Here is an 18,186-nt window from a genome sequence, read left to right on the forward strand (position 1 = left end):
GTCCTATCCCAAAAATTTTAATTCACGCCTCTCTGGTGATGCTCCGGGTTCCCAGGGGGTGGCCGGGCTCCTGCGTCCCCCCGCCCTTGGCCGTCCCCAAATCAACCGCCACTAATCAACCCGGTGGCGGGGTTAATATCTCTGTAATCCGCCTTTGATACACGGGGGACCCGGTGCCGAGGGCAGCGGCGGCCCCAGCGCAGCGCACGAGGTTAATCTGCGTGAAATCGTCCCTTCAGCCCGGCTTTTATCCGCGTGTCAAGACGTCGAACGCGGCTGGGGGCGCGGCGCGGCGCTGCCGGGGCGGCACGCACCGAGACATCCATCCCCGACCCTATTCCTGGAGGATTTTACTCCCTTTTACCCGCGGCTGTGGCCGCTGGAGCGTCTCTCCGGTGTCTCTCTGGGCCAGCGACGTCCTTCCCGGCCGGGGAAAACTTTGGATGCGGCGATACCAACACACGCGCCTGAAACAGGACACACACACAAAAAAAAAAATCAGGAGTCCTGATGGGAAAAAACTGAGTTGAGCAGTGAAACCTCAGCCTGGAGGTGGTCAGTGCCTTCATTTTGTCAGTTGTGGGGACTGTTTAGGGCAAGCAGAGGAGGCAAAAAGTGTTTTAAGGCAGAAAATCCCATTTTTAATCATTTCGAATACCCGCGTCGTGGCTTGGCAGGGAGACACCGGGCTGTTCCCCTCCATGGCGTGGGGGGGGAGATGGGGCTGAACGGCGAAAGAGGTGGAGGAGAAGAGAGAGATGGAGAGAGGGAGGGAGGGAGGGATGGAGGGATCCGGGGAAGGAGGGAGGGGCAGGCAACATGGCATCCCTGGAAAACCAGGCCGCTGCAGGCTCGAGGACGCCTGTGCAGCCCCCCAGCACCCCGTTCGGCTCGGCCACGGGGGAGATTTCCCACTGGAAACATATTTCAAGTCCTCCCCAGATAAAACCCATCACTTGCTTCGGTTCTCCCAGTCCCAGCACCGAGGCACCGGGTCCCTCCCGGGCCGTGGCCGCGCCGACGCAGCCCCGAGAGGTGACGTGTGGCGGGGGCGAGACCCCAGGGCGCGGGGGGATGTGTCGTCCTGCGTCTTCTGTACGCGGGGCCGGATGGAAACTATTTCTAAAGGGGGGAAAAAAAAAACAGAGCGATGTTAAAAAAAAAAGTGGTGTCTTGGCTGAAGAAACATCCCCATTAGACACCCCGCAGCAGCGTGGCTCCCGGCCCCCTTCCATTGTCAGAGAAAGGTCAGCCCCTGACTAGTTAGTTATCATTAGCTAAGGCCAATTTAATCACGGCGATTGTGTATAAATCACTGCGGACAGACAGGGCACTTTCCTCCCTCCCCACCTCCCCGGCTCAAAGGTTGACAAATCTCCCGGCCATCTCCCCCCCACCCAGCTCCGGCGGCTGCCCGGGGCTTTCGGCCGCTTTGCCAAATATTAAAGGACGTCGTAAATCACCGGGGCGCTGCCCATCCATCAGCCTGTCAGCCTGAAGATCAGGGTCATGGGTACGAAAGATCAAGGGCCGAGCGGGAATGGCAGCGGGGCAGGAGCGGGACGGACGGACAGCGGGAGGCGGCGGGGATGGGGGGGGGGACACGAGCTGGGAGGGATGAGAGGCCCAAAATCCAGCCCCAGGTCCAGCTCGTGGCGGCTTTTCCCACCTCCCTTGGGTACCAGCAAGCTGATGTGGCACGTGGGAATTAAAACCGGTGTCTGGCGGGGAAAAAAAAAAAGCTTCTGCCTGTCCCCTGGACGGCGGCGGTGGGATGCTGGGGGCTCGAGGGGGGCTCGAGGATCTGCTTTCCCCCCCCCGACACCCTGAACGACGCCTCTCGCCCCGCTGCGGGGGCCAACCCCTCCCGCTGCGCTTCACCCCGCCGGCAGAGCCGGGGGAAACTGAGGCACGGAGAAAAAACCCCCCACACCCCACAGCAGCCACACAAAGCGGGACGGAGCCAGCGCCCCCCACCCACGGGGACCCAAACCCGGCCCAGAAGGACGGAGCCAGACACGGCGTCCAACTTTTTCTCGCCTCCCTCCCTCCCCACCTTCCTTTTCTTCCCTTTTTATTCCCCCCCTTTTCTTGCTGTTTTTTTATTTCAATCTAATTGAAGGGGGGGGGGGGGTGGTGGAAGATAAGAGCTGCCAGGGCTAATTACACCTCATTATTCCAAAGGATCTCTCACGCCTCACTTCTCCTCAAACGCCGGCAAAAGCGAGGGGGAGGGGGACGGCTATTAAGGGAAAAGCCTTGGTGGAAAACAAAGTTGGTTAATTCACACGGCTCGGCCCGGCAGCGGCTGCGTGGGGGCTCCCCTCGGCCTCCCGGGGGGCCGCGGCCGGCTTGTCCCCACCGTGGGGCTGCTGTCGGTGGGGCCGAGCGGGGCTGGGGGGCCCCAGGGTGGATGGAGACCACCCCGGGGTGATGGGGCTGGTTTGGGGTGCTCTGAAGGCGTCAAGGCCATGACCTTGGGTGTCCCCATGACCTTGGGTGTCCCCATGTCCCTGGGTGTCCCCACGTCCTTGGTGTCCCCGCCTGGAGGTGCGCTGCTTGGGCTTTGGTGCTGAGGGTGTCGCCGCCTCGCTCCGTGCCTCAGTTTCCCCGGCTCCACACACGGGCAAAATTCCCCGTGAACCCCCCAAAGATCCTGCAGAAAATCGTGCGTGGCCCCAAGAGCCGGGATCCCGGCGGGGGCTGCAGGTTCCCCGTGATTCAGAGGGAGGGTTTTAACCCCCACGTTTCTGGGGGACCTGTTAGAGCAGGATGGGTACAGGGGCTGATTTTTTTTTTTTTTTCCAAGCATTCCCCTCTCCAGCCAGAAGTTTCCCTGCCTGTTTTCCAGCTCTTAACTTGCTTCCCTGGAGCACTTTGGGGAGAAATCCCGCCTGCTCCAAGCCCCAGCACCCAAAAAAAAAAAAAAAAAAAAGAAGGGCAAGCTTCAGCCCCTGGCAGAAACAGGGGTGGGAGCATCCCCCCCCCCGCTGCCGACGCTGCGGCGAGAGCGGCTGCCACCGGCCTTTCCCGCTTGCACGAGGAAAAGTTACGGCAGCGCCTGTTTCCCAACGTCCTGGCTCTGCAGGATTTATACGTATTTATATGAAAAAGGAGGAATTTGACCATAAAGCAAGAAATTTCCCATTTTGCTTTGCCAGTGAAGGCTCCAGCCCTGCCCGCGTGAAGCAAACTGTAAATCTTTCCATGAGGATGAGGAAGGTCCTCAAGAGTTTTTGGATGTGGGATAACGAGCAGCGGCGCGTTCTGAAGGGTGAGGCTGAGGGTGGTCCCACTCGATCCGGATGGGGACAAATAGGGATTCTGAGAGGCATTTTGGGAATGTTGTCCCTCGGCAGCTCCCGGCTGCATCCCCAGCGCAGGCAGGGAGAGGCTGAGACCTTCCTCTGCCCACGGCCAGACCCGGGAGCCGGAGGGACAACTCCATCCCCGTTGGGTACCGCAGCCCCGGCGCGGCGTTAAACCAGCCTCGATAACCCCCCACGCTCCATCACCGACCCCTTACCCCGACTCTCCCATCCGCTGGGTTTTCTCTCCCCTCCCCACACGGTTTTGGTGGCCCCGGGTGTCTCGTCCTGTGGGAGACGTGAGGATAATTCAGGTAATTTAAGATAATTGCTGCTGCAAACCCGCCTTCTCATTCTCCTGTTTTGTGCCCCAGAAGTCCTGACACCTTTTATTTAAATCCAGAAGGGCTAAATCCATTTCTTCCTTCTGTTTAAAAATCAAAAGGTAACCTTTAGCAAAAGCCAGAGAAGTTGATTATAGGAAATCTATAAAATTTCTATAAAACAAGGACAGGAATTCATCATTTCTTCAGGCTCGGAGGGACGGACTCTGAATTTACAAAGAGGAGCAGCGGCTTCGAGCGGGCAGTTAGAGGATGCCACCAGCTTTAAGTCGTGGCTCTTGGCAGATATTCTGAGGTAACAACAGATGAAAAAAACAGCGATATTTATCTGGAGCTTGCACCTCACCCTGAATAGCCCCCGAGCTGCAGGACTGCTGGTTCACCCTTATTTTTCTAAGCGCACAAGCAGAGAGAAGGGGAAAAAGGAATTAAACCCAATAATTCTCCCCAGGAATGGGAGCGAGTCCTTTTTTTTTTTTTTTTTTTTTTCCCCTGGAAAAGCCCCCAGATGAGCAGCTCCTTTCCCCGCTCTCCCCGGGTGAGCCTGCCGATGCCGACACATTTTTTCCACACACGTTGATAAGAAATTATTTCAAACCCACCTTGCCGGACCGTAACCTTTCCCCTCTGAGCCGGCGCAGAGCGAGGAGCCCCTGTCAGCCCCAGCGAGCACCGAGCAGGGAAACGAAGAAGGAAATGAAAAAGGAATGATTACCGTCAATATTGCGTCGGTCTCAAGTTCATTAATTTGTGGTTTAAAAGGCTCAGAGGAGTGTTAAACAAACCTCATCTATGCCGTGTTGTGCTTCTAACGCCGCAGTGGAGAGCTGCTTTTATCCCGAGGAATTTATTTTTCCTCCGTGTCGCTCCAGCACAAGCCCAAAGCAAAAACGAAGCGAACACAGGGAGGCCTTAAAATAAAAAATAAAATTAAATCACCCCTCATCGCTTTTAGCTTCCCCACTTATTTCTGAAAAAAGTAAACAGAGGGTTGGCTCGGACTTTTTTTTTCTTAGCTTTTTCCCCCAAACTAATAGAGCTGGGTTTATGTCTCTACAGCTCTCCGTCTCCAAGTTTTGGAGGCTGCGTGTCCCCCGCTCGCTCCCAGCTCCCTCCACCCCCCCCCCCCAGCCTTTAACTTTCCCCTTTGCAATAGTCAACAGCATTTTCTGCAAATATTGAGGCAACTTTTCTTATTCCTCGAAGGAAAAAAAGCAACGAGTTCTCCAGTGCGGCGTGGTTATCTTGGTAAAGAACAGAAAAGATACTTGCAGATTAATACTATTAAGCGGGATTTAAAAAAAATAAAAGCAATTGAGGGTGGATAATGCTCTCCATCAGAAACCAGCTCTATTCTCCAGCGCCTGGCAGGTCCTTGTGTGCCCAGGGGTATTTAGCATGTCTTTAACGAGGCTGAAAGCTCTGTATTGAATCGGCACTGGCGGACTGTCCGCTGTGCGCGCTCGCTGCCACCTGAGGAACACGCAGCGGTGGCAAACCCACGGCGATTGGCTTCGCGGGCGGTGTAAAGGGCCACACAGGGTGCAAATCAGCGCAGCGCCGGGGTAAAACCCTTGAGCGAGAGCCTGCGGCCGGCCCAGAACAGGCCACGGGTTTGGGGCGAGCTCGTCCGCCGCGCTCGGGCCTCTCGTCCGGCTCAAATCCGGCGTCAATTCACCGGCCGCAGGGTCTCCTCCACGCGCCGGGGTGGGGGGCCGGGGGTAGAGGGGGGGGTTTAGTGGATGCAGTCCGCTCACCGAGCAGCCACGGCCACGTCCCTCACAGGAACGTGCTTATTAAATTTTCAAATATCTTTAAAAAGCCATCTACTTTCCCTGCAGCATATAGCTGAGGATTTTATAATTTATTAGAAAATCTGAGGCTTTTACAGCTGCTGCTTAAACTCCCCCGGACCCTACGCAAGGCCCGGATCAGTATCGCTGCAAATAAATTTAAGTGAAAAACCCAGAAAGCTTCTGGATATAATCAGCGTAAAGGACATTTCAAGGCAGGATTTTTTGCCACAATCTCTCCGGAATAAGGATCTTCCGTGCCCACAGCGTTTGCATCACCCTTACGAGCGGTGCTGGGGCCATCGAACGCTCAAGCCCAACCGCCCCGTTTGCTAAACACGGGATTTAATTCAGGTCTCTGGGAAGGCGACATAAAAAAAGGGGCTTTTCTGAAAAAAAAAAAAAAAAAAAAATTTGAAGCTGAGAGAGGGTCTTTGTGGGGTGTAAAGTAGCTCCTGGGAATGGCAAGGGGGATGCGATCGGAGAAATCGTCCCTGGAGAGAGCAAAGATGATGAGGGGGGAGACAGAGGGAAGCTGGGGAGCAGCATTCCCAGGGAAGGTGGGTCCTTTCCTGGGACAAATAGGCAAGGACCAAACCCAGAGGAATGAAAAATACATTTTGGAGGAGAACGAAGGTATATCCATGTCCACCCCGAAACAAAACCCCTTTGCGTCTCTTCACGCTGATTTGGGACTCAATTCTTTGTTGCCATTTAGAAGAAGACTTCCCAAATATTTTCAGTGGCAAAAGCTCCAGCCAGCAAAGTGAGCCCCAGTCCAAACTTTTCAGGGGTTCGGGGAACTTTTCCTCTGCCCCGGACTCTCCTAAGCAAGACTCGCCTCCCTCACTCTGCACAAACAACGCTGGGTTTGATGCCAGCTCAATATTTCCTTCCGAAATCCCATTTTTCAAGCCTTCATTCCATTTTCCTGACAGCATTTGTTTTGTGGTCATCGGACAATATATTTACCGCGCTTTCGCATCGTCCATTTTCTGGAAGACCCTGATTGCGTTAAAAATCTCTCGCAAAGACAAAACCAAGCGGGTGATTAATTCCAATCCAGCACAACCCATTTGGGGGTGTTTCTTTCACGAGGTACCTTGGCTCAGAGCAGCCGTTGCGCAGCAAAGCTGGTTGGAATGCGGTCGGGAAGCCCTCGGCGGGGCTAAGGGCACTATATAGCTCTATAAATTTAATTTATTTGATTAATTTATTCCCCCCTCCGCAGAAAGGAAAAGCCAACAGGGTCTAACCTCAAGGTTGGCAATAGGGGGGAACGGGAAAACAAGCGGCGGTGCAACGGGGGGGATGTTTTCCAAACTGGTTTCCCAACGCGCCGCGGCGAACGCGGGGCTCGGTGGCGAAGCAGCGCGCTGGCGGGCAGGGGCTCGTCCCCCCGCTCTGCCTTGGTCTCCTTTGAAAAAGGCAGAGGGCTAACGCTGGCCAAAAAAGCTTCGTTGAACGGTGTAAATCTGGGGTGGCTCCTTCGGTGACGCCGCGTGGCCGGGGAGCCCCCGGCACGTGCCGAGGCCGCGATCCCAGCAGAGGATGAACCCCCCGGGACACAGAGGGTCCCGTTTGCCCGCGTGGCTGCGGGATCACCTCTGGGATTTGCCTGGAGTGTCTCGGAGGAAAAAACTAAAGTGTCCTCAAGCCAGCTCCAGGCCTTTCCCATCGTAACAGCTTTGACACGTTTTTTCTTGAATTTTCTTACTTCCTCCCCCAAACTAGCAAAGACCCAGGTGAGAAGATGCGTAGGAAGGGCAGCCCGGTGCCAGGCGGAGGCGGTTTCCCAGAGCTGCCCTACACCCCCCGGCGCTGCCCGGCACCCTCTGCCCAGGATCCCAGTCCCGTGCCTTGGCCCCCTCCCCTGCTTTTACACCCCTGGGAGCGTGGCGGCGGCGATGGGGGTGACCCGGGCTGCTGCCCGATCCCTGCCCGCACCCAGCTCCGGCCGGCAGCGTCCCAGCACATCTCCCTTCCCAGCCTGTTGCTTTGGCATCCGCAAATCTGCTTTTTGGAGAAGCCTCTTCCCGAGGGCCCCGTTCCCATCGGCGCCTGTTTCCATCCCAACACCCGCAGCCTCCAGGACCCATTTTAATTCCTTTCACAAAGAGCCACACGGCTTTTGTTGTTTTGTTTTTTTTTTTTCTTTCTTTCACTCGTTTTCCTTTGTGGGGGGATCAACACAGCCTCCTCCAGCCTCTAAAGAGCTGACTTAAACATCCTTAAACCACTATTATTTATTTTTTTTAACTCTGGTTAGGAAAAGCCACACAAAACACGAGGCACGGGAGAGGCGACCAACGGATGCAAACGGAGGGGTTGTCGTGCTCTCCCCACCTCTTCCCTGCTCGCACTTTTCCCTGCCAGTAATTGTATTATTATTATTATTATTATTATTAATTTCAGGGCCGAGGTGGATGTGTGCTGCCTGCCAGCCGACACGCCAGCCTTGCCCAAAGTGAGAGGCCGTGGGCTGGCAGGCCAGCAAGCAGGCACTGATTGACAAGTCAATTAAATTAAAAATAACCAACCAGCCCAAGGTCCATCCGGGTGGATCCTGAGGGATGGGCCACGTCGATTTGATCTTTTCCACCTTCGCCCCTCGCTGTCCCGCCTTAGGGAAGTACAAAGGAAACGTGTCCTCGGGCAGGGACGCTCCCCCCAACCCCTGTGCCCGGAAAACCAGCCAGGGCACTTTCACCAAACCAAGAAATTGCCACAATTTCCCTCCTCTTGATTTCTTAACGGCAAAATAAGAGACACCAGTAAATCGTGGCTGAGGATTTCCACCGAGGGGCTGGATTAAAAGTTTGTGAGGCAGCTGGGAAGTCGTGGCGAGCACAAAGATGCTCCAGCCGCTTCCCGCTGCCGGCCGGGACAGAGAGTTGCCGTCGGCAGGGAATTTGCTGCTGGAGGTGGGGCAGCTCCTGGCAGGATCCCGTGAGGATTTCTCCGGTGAAAGCGAAGCAGCCGTGAGCTGCACAGGTTCACCTGCCAGCGAACGCAGCAGCAGTTGAAGCTTTTCATTCCCTCGCGGCCGGACACACTCATTTCCCTCCCCAGGCTAAATATCAGCTGGAGATTAACGACTTTCTCACTGGAAATATTCAGAGAGAGAAAAAGAAACGTTCCCCCCAACAAACGCTGTTTAAAAGTAAATAATTGCCGACTACAAAAACCAAGGAGAGTAAAACCAAGACTGACAAACTCTTAGTTAATCACAGAAATTAATTAACCATCCCTCCCTCGTTTTAGCTCACTTAAAACAGCCCCGCAAGCCCCCAGCGGTGTCTTACCCCCGGGAGCTCCCGCTCATCCGAGTCCTAACGCTGCCTGCAAAAGCACTGACGGATTTGCATAGTGCTGGGGAGCCCGACTGGGTCGAGGGGACAGGGACAGCCTTTCCAGGCCCTGAATGGCATTGTGGAAGGAAAAAAAAAAAACCAAACCAACAAAACCCACACCAAAACCCAACCCTCTAATCCCCAGGGATTCACGGTGCTACGGGCCGGAGTCGGAGCCCCGTTTGCTGCCGGCGAGCTCCGACGTGGCGAAGGAAGTTGCCCGAGACACCCGCCTTGATTTTAGGGCAAATTGCAAACCCCTGCGAGGGCGAAGCAGGATCAACCCCGAGAGAGATTTTCCCTTCAGACGCGCCTGCGAGAGGGACGGGGGTTTTAATCCGCTAACGCGGAGCAGAAACCTCAGGGACTTTGGTTTGGACAATCCCCCGCTCGGAAAAATGGGTGAGCGAGGCTGCGAGGTCCGACCCGTGTGCGAGGGTTTGGTGGGAGCGAGACCCCCACGTGCCCTCGCACACCCCCCCGCAGCGGGTGTGACGGCGCAGCACCTCTCCCCGCACGCCTCTGCACAAGCCCGAGCACCAACACGCGATGGTCACGCTTACACACGCAATGCCCACGCTCACACATGCCGTGCCCACGCTTACACACACAATGCCCACACTTACACACGCCATGCCCACGCTTACACATGCCGTGCCCACGCTTACACATGCCGTGCCCACACTTACACATGCAATGCCCACGCTTACACATTCAATGCCCACGCTTACACACGCCATGCCCACGCTTACACACGCCGTGCCCATGCTTACACACGCCGTGCCCACGCTTACACACGCCATGCCCACACTTACACACGCCATGCCCACGCTTACACACACAATGCCCATGCTTACACACGCCATGCCCACACTTACACACACAATGCCCACGCTTACACACGCCGTGCCCACGCTTACACACGCCATGCCCACGCTTACACACGCCATGCCCACGCTTCCACACTGGCGTTTCGCACGTCGCTGGGTGTTTCTGAAACACCGACGCTTTCGTGCAGATCTTTCTGTGTAACATCACGGCGAGGGAAAGGTGACGCCACACAGGGACCACACGCGCCGTACATGCGTGTGGGGACGTGTTTTCACCCCCCCGGGGGCTCTTCTCCCGTCCCCACGTTACCTGGGAGGGGAGAGGAGGAGGCAAAGGCTGCGGGAGCGTCGCCGCGCCGGATCGCTGAGCCTGGCCCAGGGTTTCGGTCGCCTTGGCTGGAACCTGGTTTGCAAAGTGAAGTTCAACAGGTCAGTGGGGGGCACTGGGAACCCCCCGATTTCTTCCTCCCTTCCCAGCCAACCCCCCCACAATTCCTCCCTGGAGAGGAAGCCCCCTCGGATCCTGTGTCACAGCCACACAATGACACCAAATTTGAACAGTCTCTGGCTGATTTACTGCGGTTTCCGATGCCCCACGTCTTGGGGGGGATATTTCTCTATTTCCCTTCCTAAACAAGCCCATAAATTGAAGGTTGTTTTTTTCCCCTTTCGAACTCAACCGTTTCCAGGTATTCTTGGGCTGAGCTGGCACCGGCGGGAGCTCAGCTGGGTGGTCATTTCCTTCTCCTGCTCGGGAGCGAGGAAAAACCATCCCCTGAAGGTCCCCCAGCTCCAGCCCCTCTTCTCTTCTCCCCAGACCTCTGCTAAAGGTGACAAAAAGATCATTTAAAATCCCTCGCCGGAGCATTTTGGAGGCCTGGAGACGGGCAGAAGCGATTCCCCAGCTCTTTGCTAAATCCAGCCCAGCCAGAGCCTCCCCTCCAGGCTGAGGGCAGAGGAAACCCAAATTTGCCACCGGTTTGGAGCCGGTGAGGGGGCTGGGGGGAGCCCGGGGGCAGCGTGCGTGCCCCAGGATTTGGGGAGGGTGGGACAGGCCCGAGGGACACCAGGAGTTGGCTTTTCCCAGCCCCTCGCTCTGGTTTTACCCGTTAGTTGGGCCGCGTGTGCTGGAGCGAGCTCGGCCTCGGCTGAAAGCAGGAGTGGGGAAACTGAGGCACAGAGTGGAAACCCAGGGGCCTTGGGTGGCCTTTGGGACACCAAAGCCGCTGGTCCCCGAGCCGCTGTGACACTGAGCAGGGACCTCTCCCTCCTGCGAGCCCCGGGCTGCCCTTCCTCCCCTCCTTGCAGGCAGGCGGGCAGCGGGGCAGGCAGGGACGGCCCTGCCCGGGGGTCCCGCTCCCCGGCCGGGGCTGGCAGCCCCCCCGCTTCCCCGCAAACCCCGCTGCCACTCGCAAAGTGCTGCTGCCACCTTGCGGTGCCGTGTCCCCCCCTCGCCTGCTGTCCCCGCATCCCCAAATCCACACACACACACACACACACCCCCCCGGCAGCTTCAGGCCTCATCCTGCACCCGGTGGGACTGGGGGGGGGGGGCGCGGGGGGCTCCCACCGGTGCCCGGAGGGTCCGTACGCACCCAGCGACACCCCCGCAGAGCCCAGACCCTTCTCTCCCCCCCCCGCGGTACGTGGCCAGCAGGACGCTGGATTTTAGCTGATGGGGAAACTGAGGCACGGGGAGCTCCAGCGGCCCAGCTGCGTGCGCCGGGCGCTGCCACCGGCACCCGGGGGGTCAGCGGTGACCAAACAGGGCAGGGGACACCTCCCGGTCCCTCCGCCTGCGTCCGGCTCCCATCTGCTTCCATCTTTTTTTAGCTTCTCTGCCCCGCAGCTGCCCAGGCCCGGAGCAGGTGCTCGGGGCCGGTGATTTATCCGCACGTCGGCATCTCGGGAGCATCTCGGAGCGGCGTCCAGGCGAGGGCAGGGGAGCGGGATGGCTGGAGGTGCCGTCCCGCGGCTGGAGGGACCCGCGGGTGCAGGGTCACACCTCCCAGCAGGGCGGTTGAAGGATGCAGATTCTTCCCCAACCTTCTCGAGATCTTCCCTCTCCACACATAGCACCGAGATTTCTGGTCCTCCCAGCATCTGTCCTTCTCTGGGGACCTCCTGAGCTCCCCAAGCAGGGGAGAGGGAAAGCTCTGGGCTGGAGAAACCTGGAGGAAGGGTTTAACTTGACCCCAGACTTGCATCTTCATCGGTTTTTCCCTCCCCCTCCTGGTTGCCCAGGCCCCTCGCTCCCAGCTCCGCTGTGGCAGGGGAAGGTGCCCAGGCCGGGTGCTGGGTGCTCGAGGAGGCAGGTGCTGCTGGAAGAGGAACCTGCCTCCAATTTCCAGCAGCTCTTCGCATTCCCAACCTGCCCGTTTATCCCAGAGCCTGGAGAAAACCCCCTCCCCGAGATCAGTAGCTCCGAGCGGTCCGGCCGGGACCCCGTGTCCACCTCGCCCACAGATTTGAAGTGCGCAGTTGGGAAGCCTTTGGCTCTCCCTCCCTTTTTTTCCCTTCCCCTCCCCACTGGAATCCAGCTTTCGGGATCAAAAATACTACTGGCTATTTTTAAAGCGTCGACTTAGCCCCCTCTCCTCCAGCTTGCGGTGACGGATCGGGCTGTCGTAAAGTTCAGCTGTTTTCTGCTCCCTCCGCACCGAGCCCGGGGCGTTAACAGCCGTGATTCCCTCCTCGCTCCTGCCAAACCCTCGCCGGGTACCGGGATTCACGTCCTGAGGGGCTGGGGACATTTGGTGGCCCGTCCTGTGGCCGGTCAGAGCAGCGTTTGCCGGGGTAAGTGGAACTCTGGGATCCTGGGCAGAGGTTTGGGGAGGGAGGGAGGGACGGGGGGTTTATGCCAAGCACGGCGTGGGAAGAAGGGTGGATGCTCCGGGACTGAGCAGGCACCGTGCGAGCGGCCCGTCCGCTGCTGTGTCGGTACCTGGCGAGGAGCGAGAGCCTCTTCCAGCTCCCCAGCAGCTCCCGCCTTCCCCAGGCCCCGCTCCCGACCCCGAGCCCAACGCTGCGGCTCTCCGCTGCGGCTCCCGGGGATGCTGGCGGCCGTGCCGTGCGCCGGGCAGTGCGGGGATGGCTCATCCCCCGTCGCCAACCTCGGGAGTTTGGCTGATGCCGGCTGATCCCGCTCGCCCAGGGATGCTCTCCAGATGGTGGCTTAACTAAGCCGCGCTCAGGAGCGGCGCGGACGTGCTGCGCTCACCTCACAATGCTGGTGGGTGGCAGGAGGGTTTGCTCGTGCCCACAGCTCTGACAGAGGCTCCTCAGAGACCTGACGCCTCTTTAGACAATATTTTGCCGAATTTCCCCATCCACAGAGGCCATTTTGGGTGCAGACACGGCCGGGCTGGGAGCGGGACTCCTGGTAGCAGTGGATTTGCAGACAGGGCCGATGTCAGCTCAGAGCCAAGCTGGGGCTGGTCTCCCTCAGCAAATTAAATCTCCAAAACACTCGGGTTAAACCAAAACCCTTGCCAGACTCACGGCGTTAGTGCTGGGGTTAGATGGGGGCTGGGGCTGAGCCGCGACCGCGCCGTCCCAACCTTTGGAGGGATGACACTGCTCCAGCTGACCATCCGCGTGGGTGACGCTCACAGGCAGTGCTGCACGTTACCTGCTTTTACCCCCAAATCCCTTTCCCCGCTGCCGAGGCATCGCAGAGCTTGGGAAAACCTCGTCTTGTGGGGCAGGAGGGTCTGGGGGCAGCCAGCTGCTCTGCAGCCCCCTCGGTGGCAGGATTCGGTGACCCAGCTGGCGGGATCCAGCGCTTTGTGCCTTCCTAAACCTCCAGCTGATTTTGCTGGTGGGAAGGGGGGGGAGTTGGCTTTCGGAAGCAGTTTGATCACAGATGCTTTTGTCTTGGTACCGTGACTCTCTGCCAGCTCGGGAGAAATTCCCAGCCTCCTCAGCCCAACATATGCCGGCAGCCCCCAGCTCGGAGAGCTGCTGCGCTCTGACGGCGTTAAAGCAATCGATGGCTCCGTTTCACGGCACGGCCAGGAGCCGGCACGTCGCCAGGGACGTGCACCCACAACGCTGAGTCCCGGGGCTGCGAGGAGGGTCCCACAACCCGGCCTCTGGGTTGCAGCGACCTGGCTAACCCGGTTTGGATTTTCTCTCTTCCAATTTTCCTCTCCCCTGTCCAAACGAAGCAGGTGGGTGGGATGCCGAGAGGCCTCCGCTCGCGCCGAGCCCAGATGGTACCGTCTGCTGTTCCAGAAAAATTCCCACCTGCCCGCCCCTGCTCCCGCCCCGCGTGTAACCGATTCCCTCGGTGGGTGTCTGCGCCTCCCCGTGCCGGGGGCTCGCTGCGGGGAAGCCTACGGCAGCAGATGGGGAGGATACCAGGCGCCCGAGCCACGGCCAGGGCGGACCTTGGGAAGCTACACTAGGATATGGCTCTTATTTTTTTAAACAACATTTTTTCCACTCCCTGGTTATCCCTCGTTACCAGGTAACAGAGACCCAGCGCATAAATACTGGGCATGGAGAAGATCTGCAAAGCCTTCATGCACCCCGAGAGAAAAAAAAAACAAACCTGGGCATCTAAAACCTTCCTGCTCTGGTGGCTGCTGATGTAAATCCCAGCTGGGATTTGAACCCAGGCTGGTATTTATTCCTTGTTTTCCTTTCTTCTACCCATTGCCCTCAAGGAAGATGTACTGTTACACTTCAAACAGAAGTCTGGCTGTAGATTTAAGCTTGTTCTGCGATAAGCAGCCATGATTCCTCCTTTTCTCCCCAATTCCCTGGGTGAAGAGCAGTTTAGAAGCTGCCACGACGCCCACCCCCAGCGCTGGCTGCTCGGCTCACGCAGCAGGAGAGGAGAGGGGCAGAGGGGGAAACCCTTTTCATCCCTAAACAACCCAAAGTGCTCTCGAGATGTGCTGCAGAAACGGGGAGCGATTCCCCCCGGAGGGGCATGGCGGTACCTGGGGGGGTTTGGTTAAGCCCGGCTGCTCTCCTGGGCTGAGGCTGGCACGAGGCTCCCGGCGCGAAGGCGTCGAGGGCGCTGGGGGTCTGCGAGGCTTCGCTCCCCGCCGTGAAGAGCAAGACCTGGAAAACAGGAGGAATTTGGTTTAGGAGGCAGGAGGTTTTTTTCTGGCTGGGTTCCCAAAGGGGTTTGTGGGTGCTGGGAGCACTGGGGGACCTGCCATAACTGCCAGGGGTCCTAAACGGGCTGGAAAAGCCTGACCTGGACATTTCCCCACCATTTCTCCTCCCTGCAGGGACAGGGGTTAGTGCAGCCGCTCTCTGCGCCCTCGCAGGTGGGCTGTCGGGAAGCCAGCGGCGTGGCTCATCGACCCCGTGGGTCACCGGCCACCTTTGGCCCGTGCCCTGTTTGCGTTCAGCACTTGGCTGTGCCCCGGGAGAAGCAACGAGAAATACAGCTGAAAAAGGGTTCCTGTGAAAAAGCGTTTTTCCACGGGGACTCACTCCGCAGGGGTGCAGGCAGGGGGTCGCGATATCCCCCAGGGAAGGAAAACCAGGTAGCTCCAAGGAAACGAGCTCCCGCAGCCCCACGAGTGACACGACCCCACGTCACCGTGTAGCATCACCCAGCCCCAGGGGGTCTGGGGGCTCCCACCTTCCCCCCCCGGGCTCCTCTGCCCCCCTCCCTTGCCGCACACCGTCTCCCTCTGCCCCCTCCGCTTGTTGTTCTTGGCTGGGTTTTAGCCTGTCTAAATTTAGGCGGATCTATTTCAACACCCATCCTCTGCCCCGCGGGGGGAAGAGGACGGAGCAAAGGTAGCCGGGGAGGAAGAGCAGGGACCGCGGTGCCCTGCGGTGGGGTCTGCTCCCCGCGCCCCCGGCCGGGCTTTCCGCACCAGCACCCTGGAGTTTATCCAGCTGCGAGGCCATGGAGGTGCCCAGGACTGAGGGTGGCGTTTTCCCGGCTGCCAGCCCGTGGATCTCTCTGGCTGTCACCTGGGGTAGAGCTGGGTGACAAGGACACGCCAGCCCCTCTGTCCGCCCGGGAAGAAGCTCCCTGCACCGGGAGCCAGCTCGTCTCCGGAGGAGGAGGCCAATGCAGGTGAGTGGGGCTGCAGGGACGAGGATCCAAGGAGCAGGACTTGGGTGCTGGCACCCAGGGGCGCCCCAGGGTCCGGTCCCACGTGTAGGTGGCCCCAAACAGAGGGAGAACCGGGGTGCCCCAAGCACCCCGACTGCACAGCCAGACGCCAGCCCCCTCCCCATCACCTCAGGCTCGTGGAGCGTCTCCAACGGCTGCTCCCACCTCTCCCAACCCCAGCGGGGTCAGGACACCCCAAAAAAATTCCTGCTGCCTGCAGGACCCATGGCAGGGCCTCTCCCTGCCCCGGCCGGAGCCACCGGGCTCTGCCACACATTAACCAGCTGTTTATCCACCAAGCGTTGCGCCAGGGACAGGTCCCCTCCGCGTCACCACCACCGCCGGGGGACTTGGTAGTGCTGAGGGGTCACCAGCTCCCGTGAGCCCCAAGAAAGAGGCTCAACCTGGTCAAACAGGGGAAGAACAGGTAGGGGGGGATGTGACAGCAAGTCCCGGGCGTCGGAGGAGGATCGGAGCACGTGGTCTGCCTGTACCTGGCTCACCAGTACACACCAAATTCCCAGTTCTGGGACTCGTGTCCCCCCACCCCCCAGGGCTGCAGGGACCACTTTTCCCCCCTTCCAGCACGGTCGGCTCAGCTCGTCCTGGCTGCCAAGAGCGGCTGGCAGCCAGAGCATCGCCAGCGGGGCCGAAGCACGTTTCCACCCCGGACATCTGCCCCGTTAGCCATTAATCCAGCTGGCGGGGGGGCCGCCAGCACTTGGCTACGCCACCGTGCCAGCCAGTACAACCGATGGTGGTTGTTTGACGGCCGCAGCCACGGCAAAGGGAGCTGAAAGGTGCTAGACAGGGTTGGTAGGACTGTGATTTCTCCTTTTTTGAGAAAAAGATGAGAATTCAGACTCTTCTCTGCCCCCCCCCGGTGGCAGCTTACACTTACTCGCAATCGCAGTGCGGTAGCATCGACTCCTTGGGCTGCCCAGGGGACGAGGCACAGCCACATCCCCCCCAGCATCAGCCTCTGGCGACCGGCACCTCACACAAGCTAAAGGGGACAGAAAAAAAAAAAGCAATTTCACATAGAGCAGTTTCAAAAGGACCTTTGCAAAAGGCTATTTGACTAACAAGTGCCTACAACCAGCTGTTAAAATAAGCCACCAAGAACTCAAATCCCCAGCCCTGACGAAGCACAAGGGGAGTTCAGTTTTTAGCGTGGCTGCACCCCCCCCCCGCCGCAGCCCACTGCCCGGGGGGGGTGTGTGTGCAGCTCCTTGCACCCCCCCTCCAACCAGCTCGAGCCCCCCAGCACCCAGGGAGCAGCCAGAGCCGCAGGCGCAGCGAGGGGGAAAGGTGGAATGTGGCTGAGAGCACGTTTTCCAGCTTTGAGGGAACCTGGACGCAGGTTTTTGGTGGAGCAGGAGGTGCTGGTATCACCCGGGGGGGCTGGTATCACCCGGCAGTGTGCTCCAAACCCTCGCTTTGGTGGGGACGGCCGCAGGCCAGAGGCAGCCCACGCTGCTCCCGACACGCAGGACAGTTTGGGTGCTCTCCGCACGCCTCGGCCGCTCGCATCCCTGCCGTGAAGTCCCTCACCCATCCCCTCCTCGGGCAGCTGGAAGCTTTAACTTTTTTGACACACGCAGCTGCCTCGGGGTGGAAGATGAGAGCTGCAGTGGTTGAAAGCAGTTTGCAAAAAACCCAAACCCTCCAGGATTTTGCTCAAAAGCTGCCTCCCGCCGCGGGGCAGCAGCGCAGCCCAGGCCTGCGGGGTTTGGCAGCTGCCTGGCTGCTGGCAGCTCCGTCCCTGCAGCGGCTGGTGTTTGCTGGCACCTCTCAGGTCCCACCTCTGCTTTCCTTCCAGGGGACCTGCTGAATGAAGCGGAGACAAGCCAAGGGGTGAGCAACCCCCCAGGCTCTGCATGGATTGGAATGGGGAAACCTGCCCGCAGTAAGAGCCCGGGGCAGCTGGAAAACCCTGGCTTCTTCCTCCTCCGAGCTCTCTTCCTCCTCCTCTTCTGCAGGCATGGTAAGGAACCGCGTGGGCAGAGCCGTGCCAGAGCCCCATCCCTGGCAAGGGCACCCGTGGGAGCTGCGGGGAGGGTACAGAGCTCCTGGGAGGGGACCACAGCAAGCGGATGATCCTCCCCTTGCTGCCGTGAGGCTCGGGCAGTAGCAGAGCCCACCACAGGCAGCAGGGAGGGCAGGCAGCGTGGCCACCAGCATCACTAGCCCCTGCCAGCGCAGCCCCTGCCCTGGGAGAGCCCTTCAGAGCTCCGTGAGCTCCCAAGATAAGACAGGGCACCGGCGAAGCCCAGCGAAAGGCTTGGGCCCTCGCTGCCCTTCGTGCACCCCAGGCACTACCAGGAGGGCTCAGACCCGCAGCCTGCAAACCCCAAATTCACATCCCAGCGCCTTGCCCTGCCCTCCCGCGAGGGCAGCCATCCCTCCTAACCCCTCTGCTTAACGAGCTAAGCGATCCCTGCCACGGCGAGTTCGTTAGCTCTCC

The 18,186-nt window shown here is 59.0% G+C and overlaps 2 protein-coding genes across 12 annotated transcripts in view; one reads left to right on the forward strand and one right to left on the reverse strand.

Moving 5' to 3' along the window:
* Positions 1-18,186, reverse strand: part of LOC141936204 (uncharacterized) — a 26,284-nt gene continuing 8,098 nt past the window's right edge. For 5 of the 9 annotated variants that reach the window (XM_074853014.1, XM_074853015.1, XM_074853011.1 and 2 more), the window contains 4 exons: positions 16,621-16,725; positions 14,578-14,701; positions 9,939-10,031; positions 7,276-8,445 (listed from right to left, as the gene is read on the reverse strand). In XM_074853014.1, coding sequence (XP_074709115.1) covers positions 7,688-8,445; positions 9,939-10,031; positions 14,578-14,701; positions 16,621-16,695 — 1,050 coding nt within the window. In that variant the 5' untranslated portion in view covers positions 16,696-16,725 and the 3' untranslated portion in view covers positions 7,276-7,687. Of the gene's footprint in view, positions 468-960; positions 1,123-7,275; positions 8,446-8,750; positions 8,866-9,938; positions 10,032-11,228; positions 11,800-14,577; positions 14,702-16,620; positions 16,726-18,186 lie in introns of those variants that run through there. The other 4 variants (XM_074853017.1, XM_074853019.1, XM_074853020.1 and 1 more) reach the window with 4 other exon arrangements.
* Positions 15,385-18,186, forward strand: part of HJV (hemojuvelin BMP co-receptor) — a 6,500-nt gene continuing 3,698 nt past the window's right edge. For 2 of the 3 annotated variants that reach the window (XR_012626697.1, XM_074853005.1), the window contains exons 1-2: positions 15,385-15,680; positions 17,542-17,706. Coding sequence is in view for 2 of the 3 variants with exons in the window: in XM_074853005.1 (XP_074709106.1) it covers positions 17,610-17,706 (97 nt within the window). In the remaining variant the exon portion in view is untranslated. Of the gene's footprint in view, positions 15,681-16,821; positions 17,707-18,186 lie in introns of those variants that run through there. The other variant, XM_074853006.1, reaches the window with a different exon arrangement.

This window comes from Strix uralensis, chromosome 32 (assembly GCF_047716275.1).
Source record: "Strix uralensis isolate ZFMK-TIS-50842 chromosome 32, bStrUra1, whole genome shotgun sequence".
In the NCBI taxonomy this organism is placed as follows: Eukaryota; Metazoa; Chordata; class Aves; order Strigiformes; family Strigidae; genus Strix; species Strix uralensis.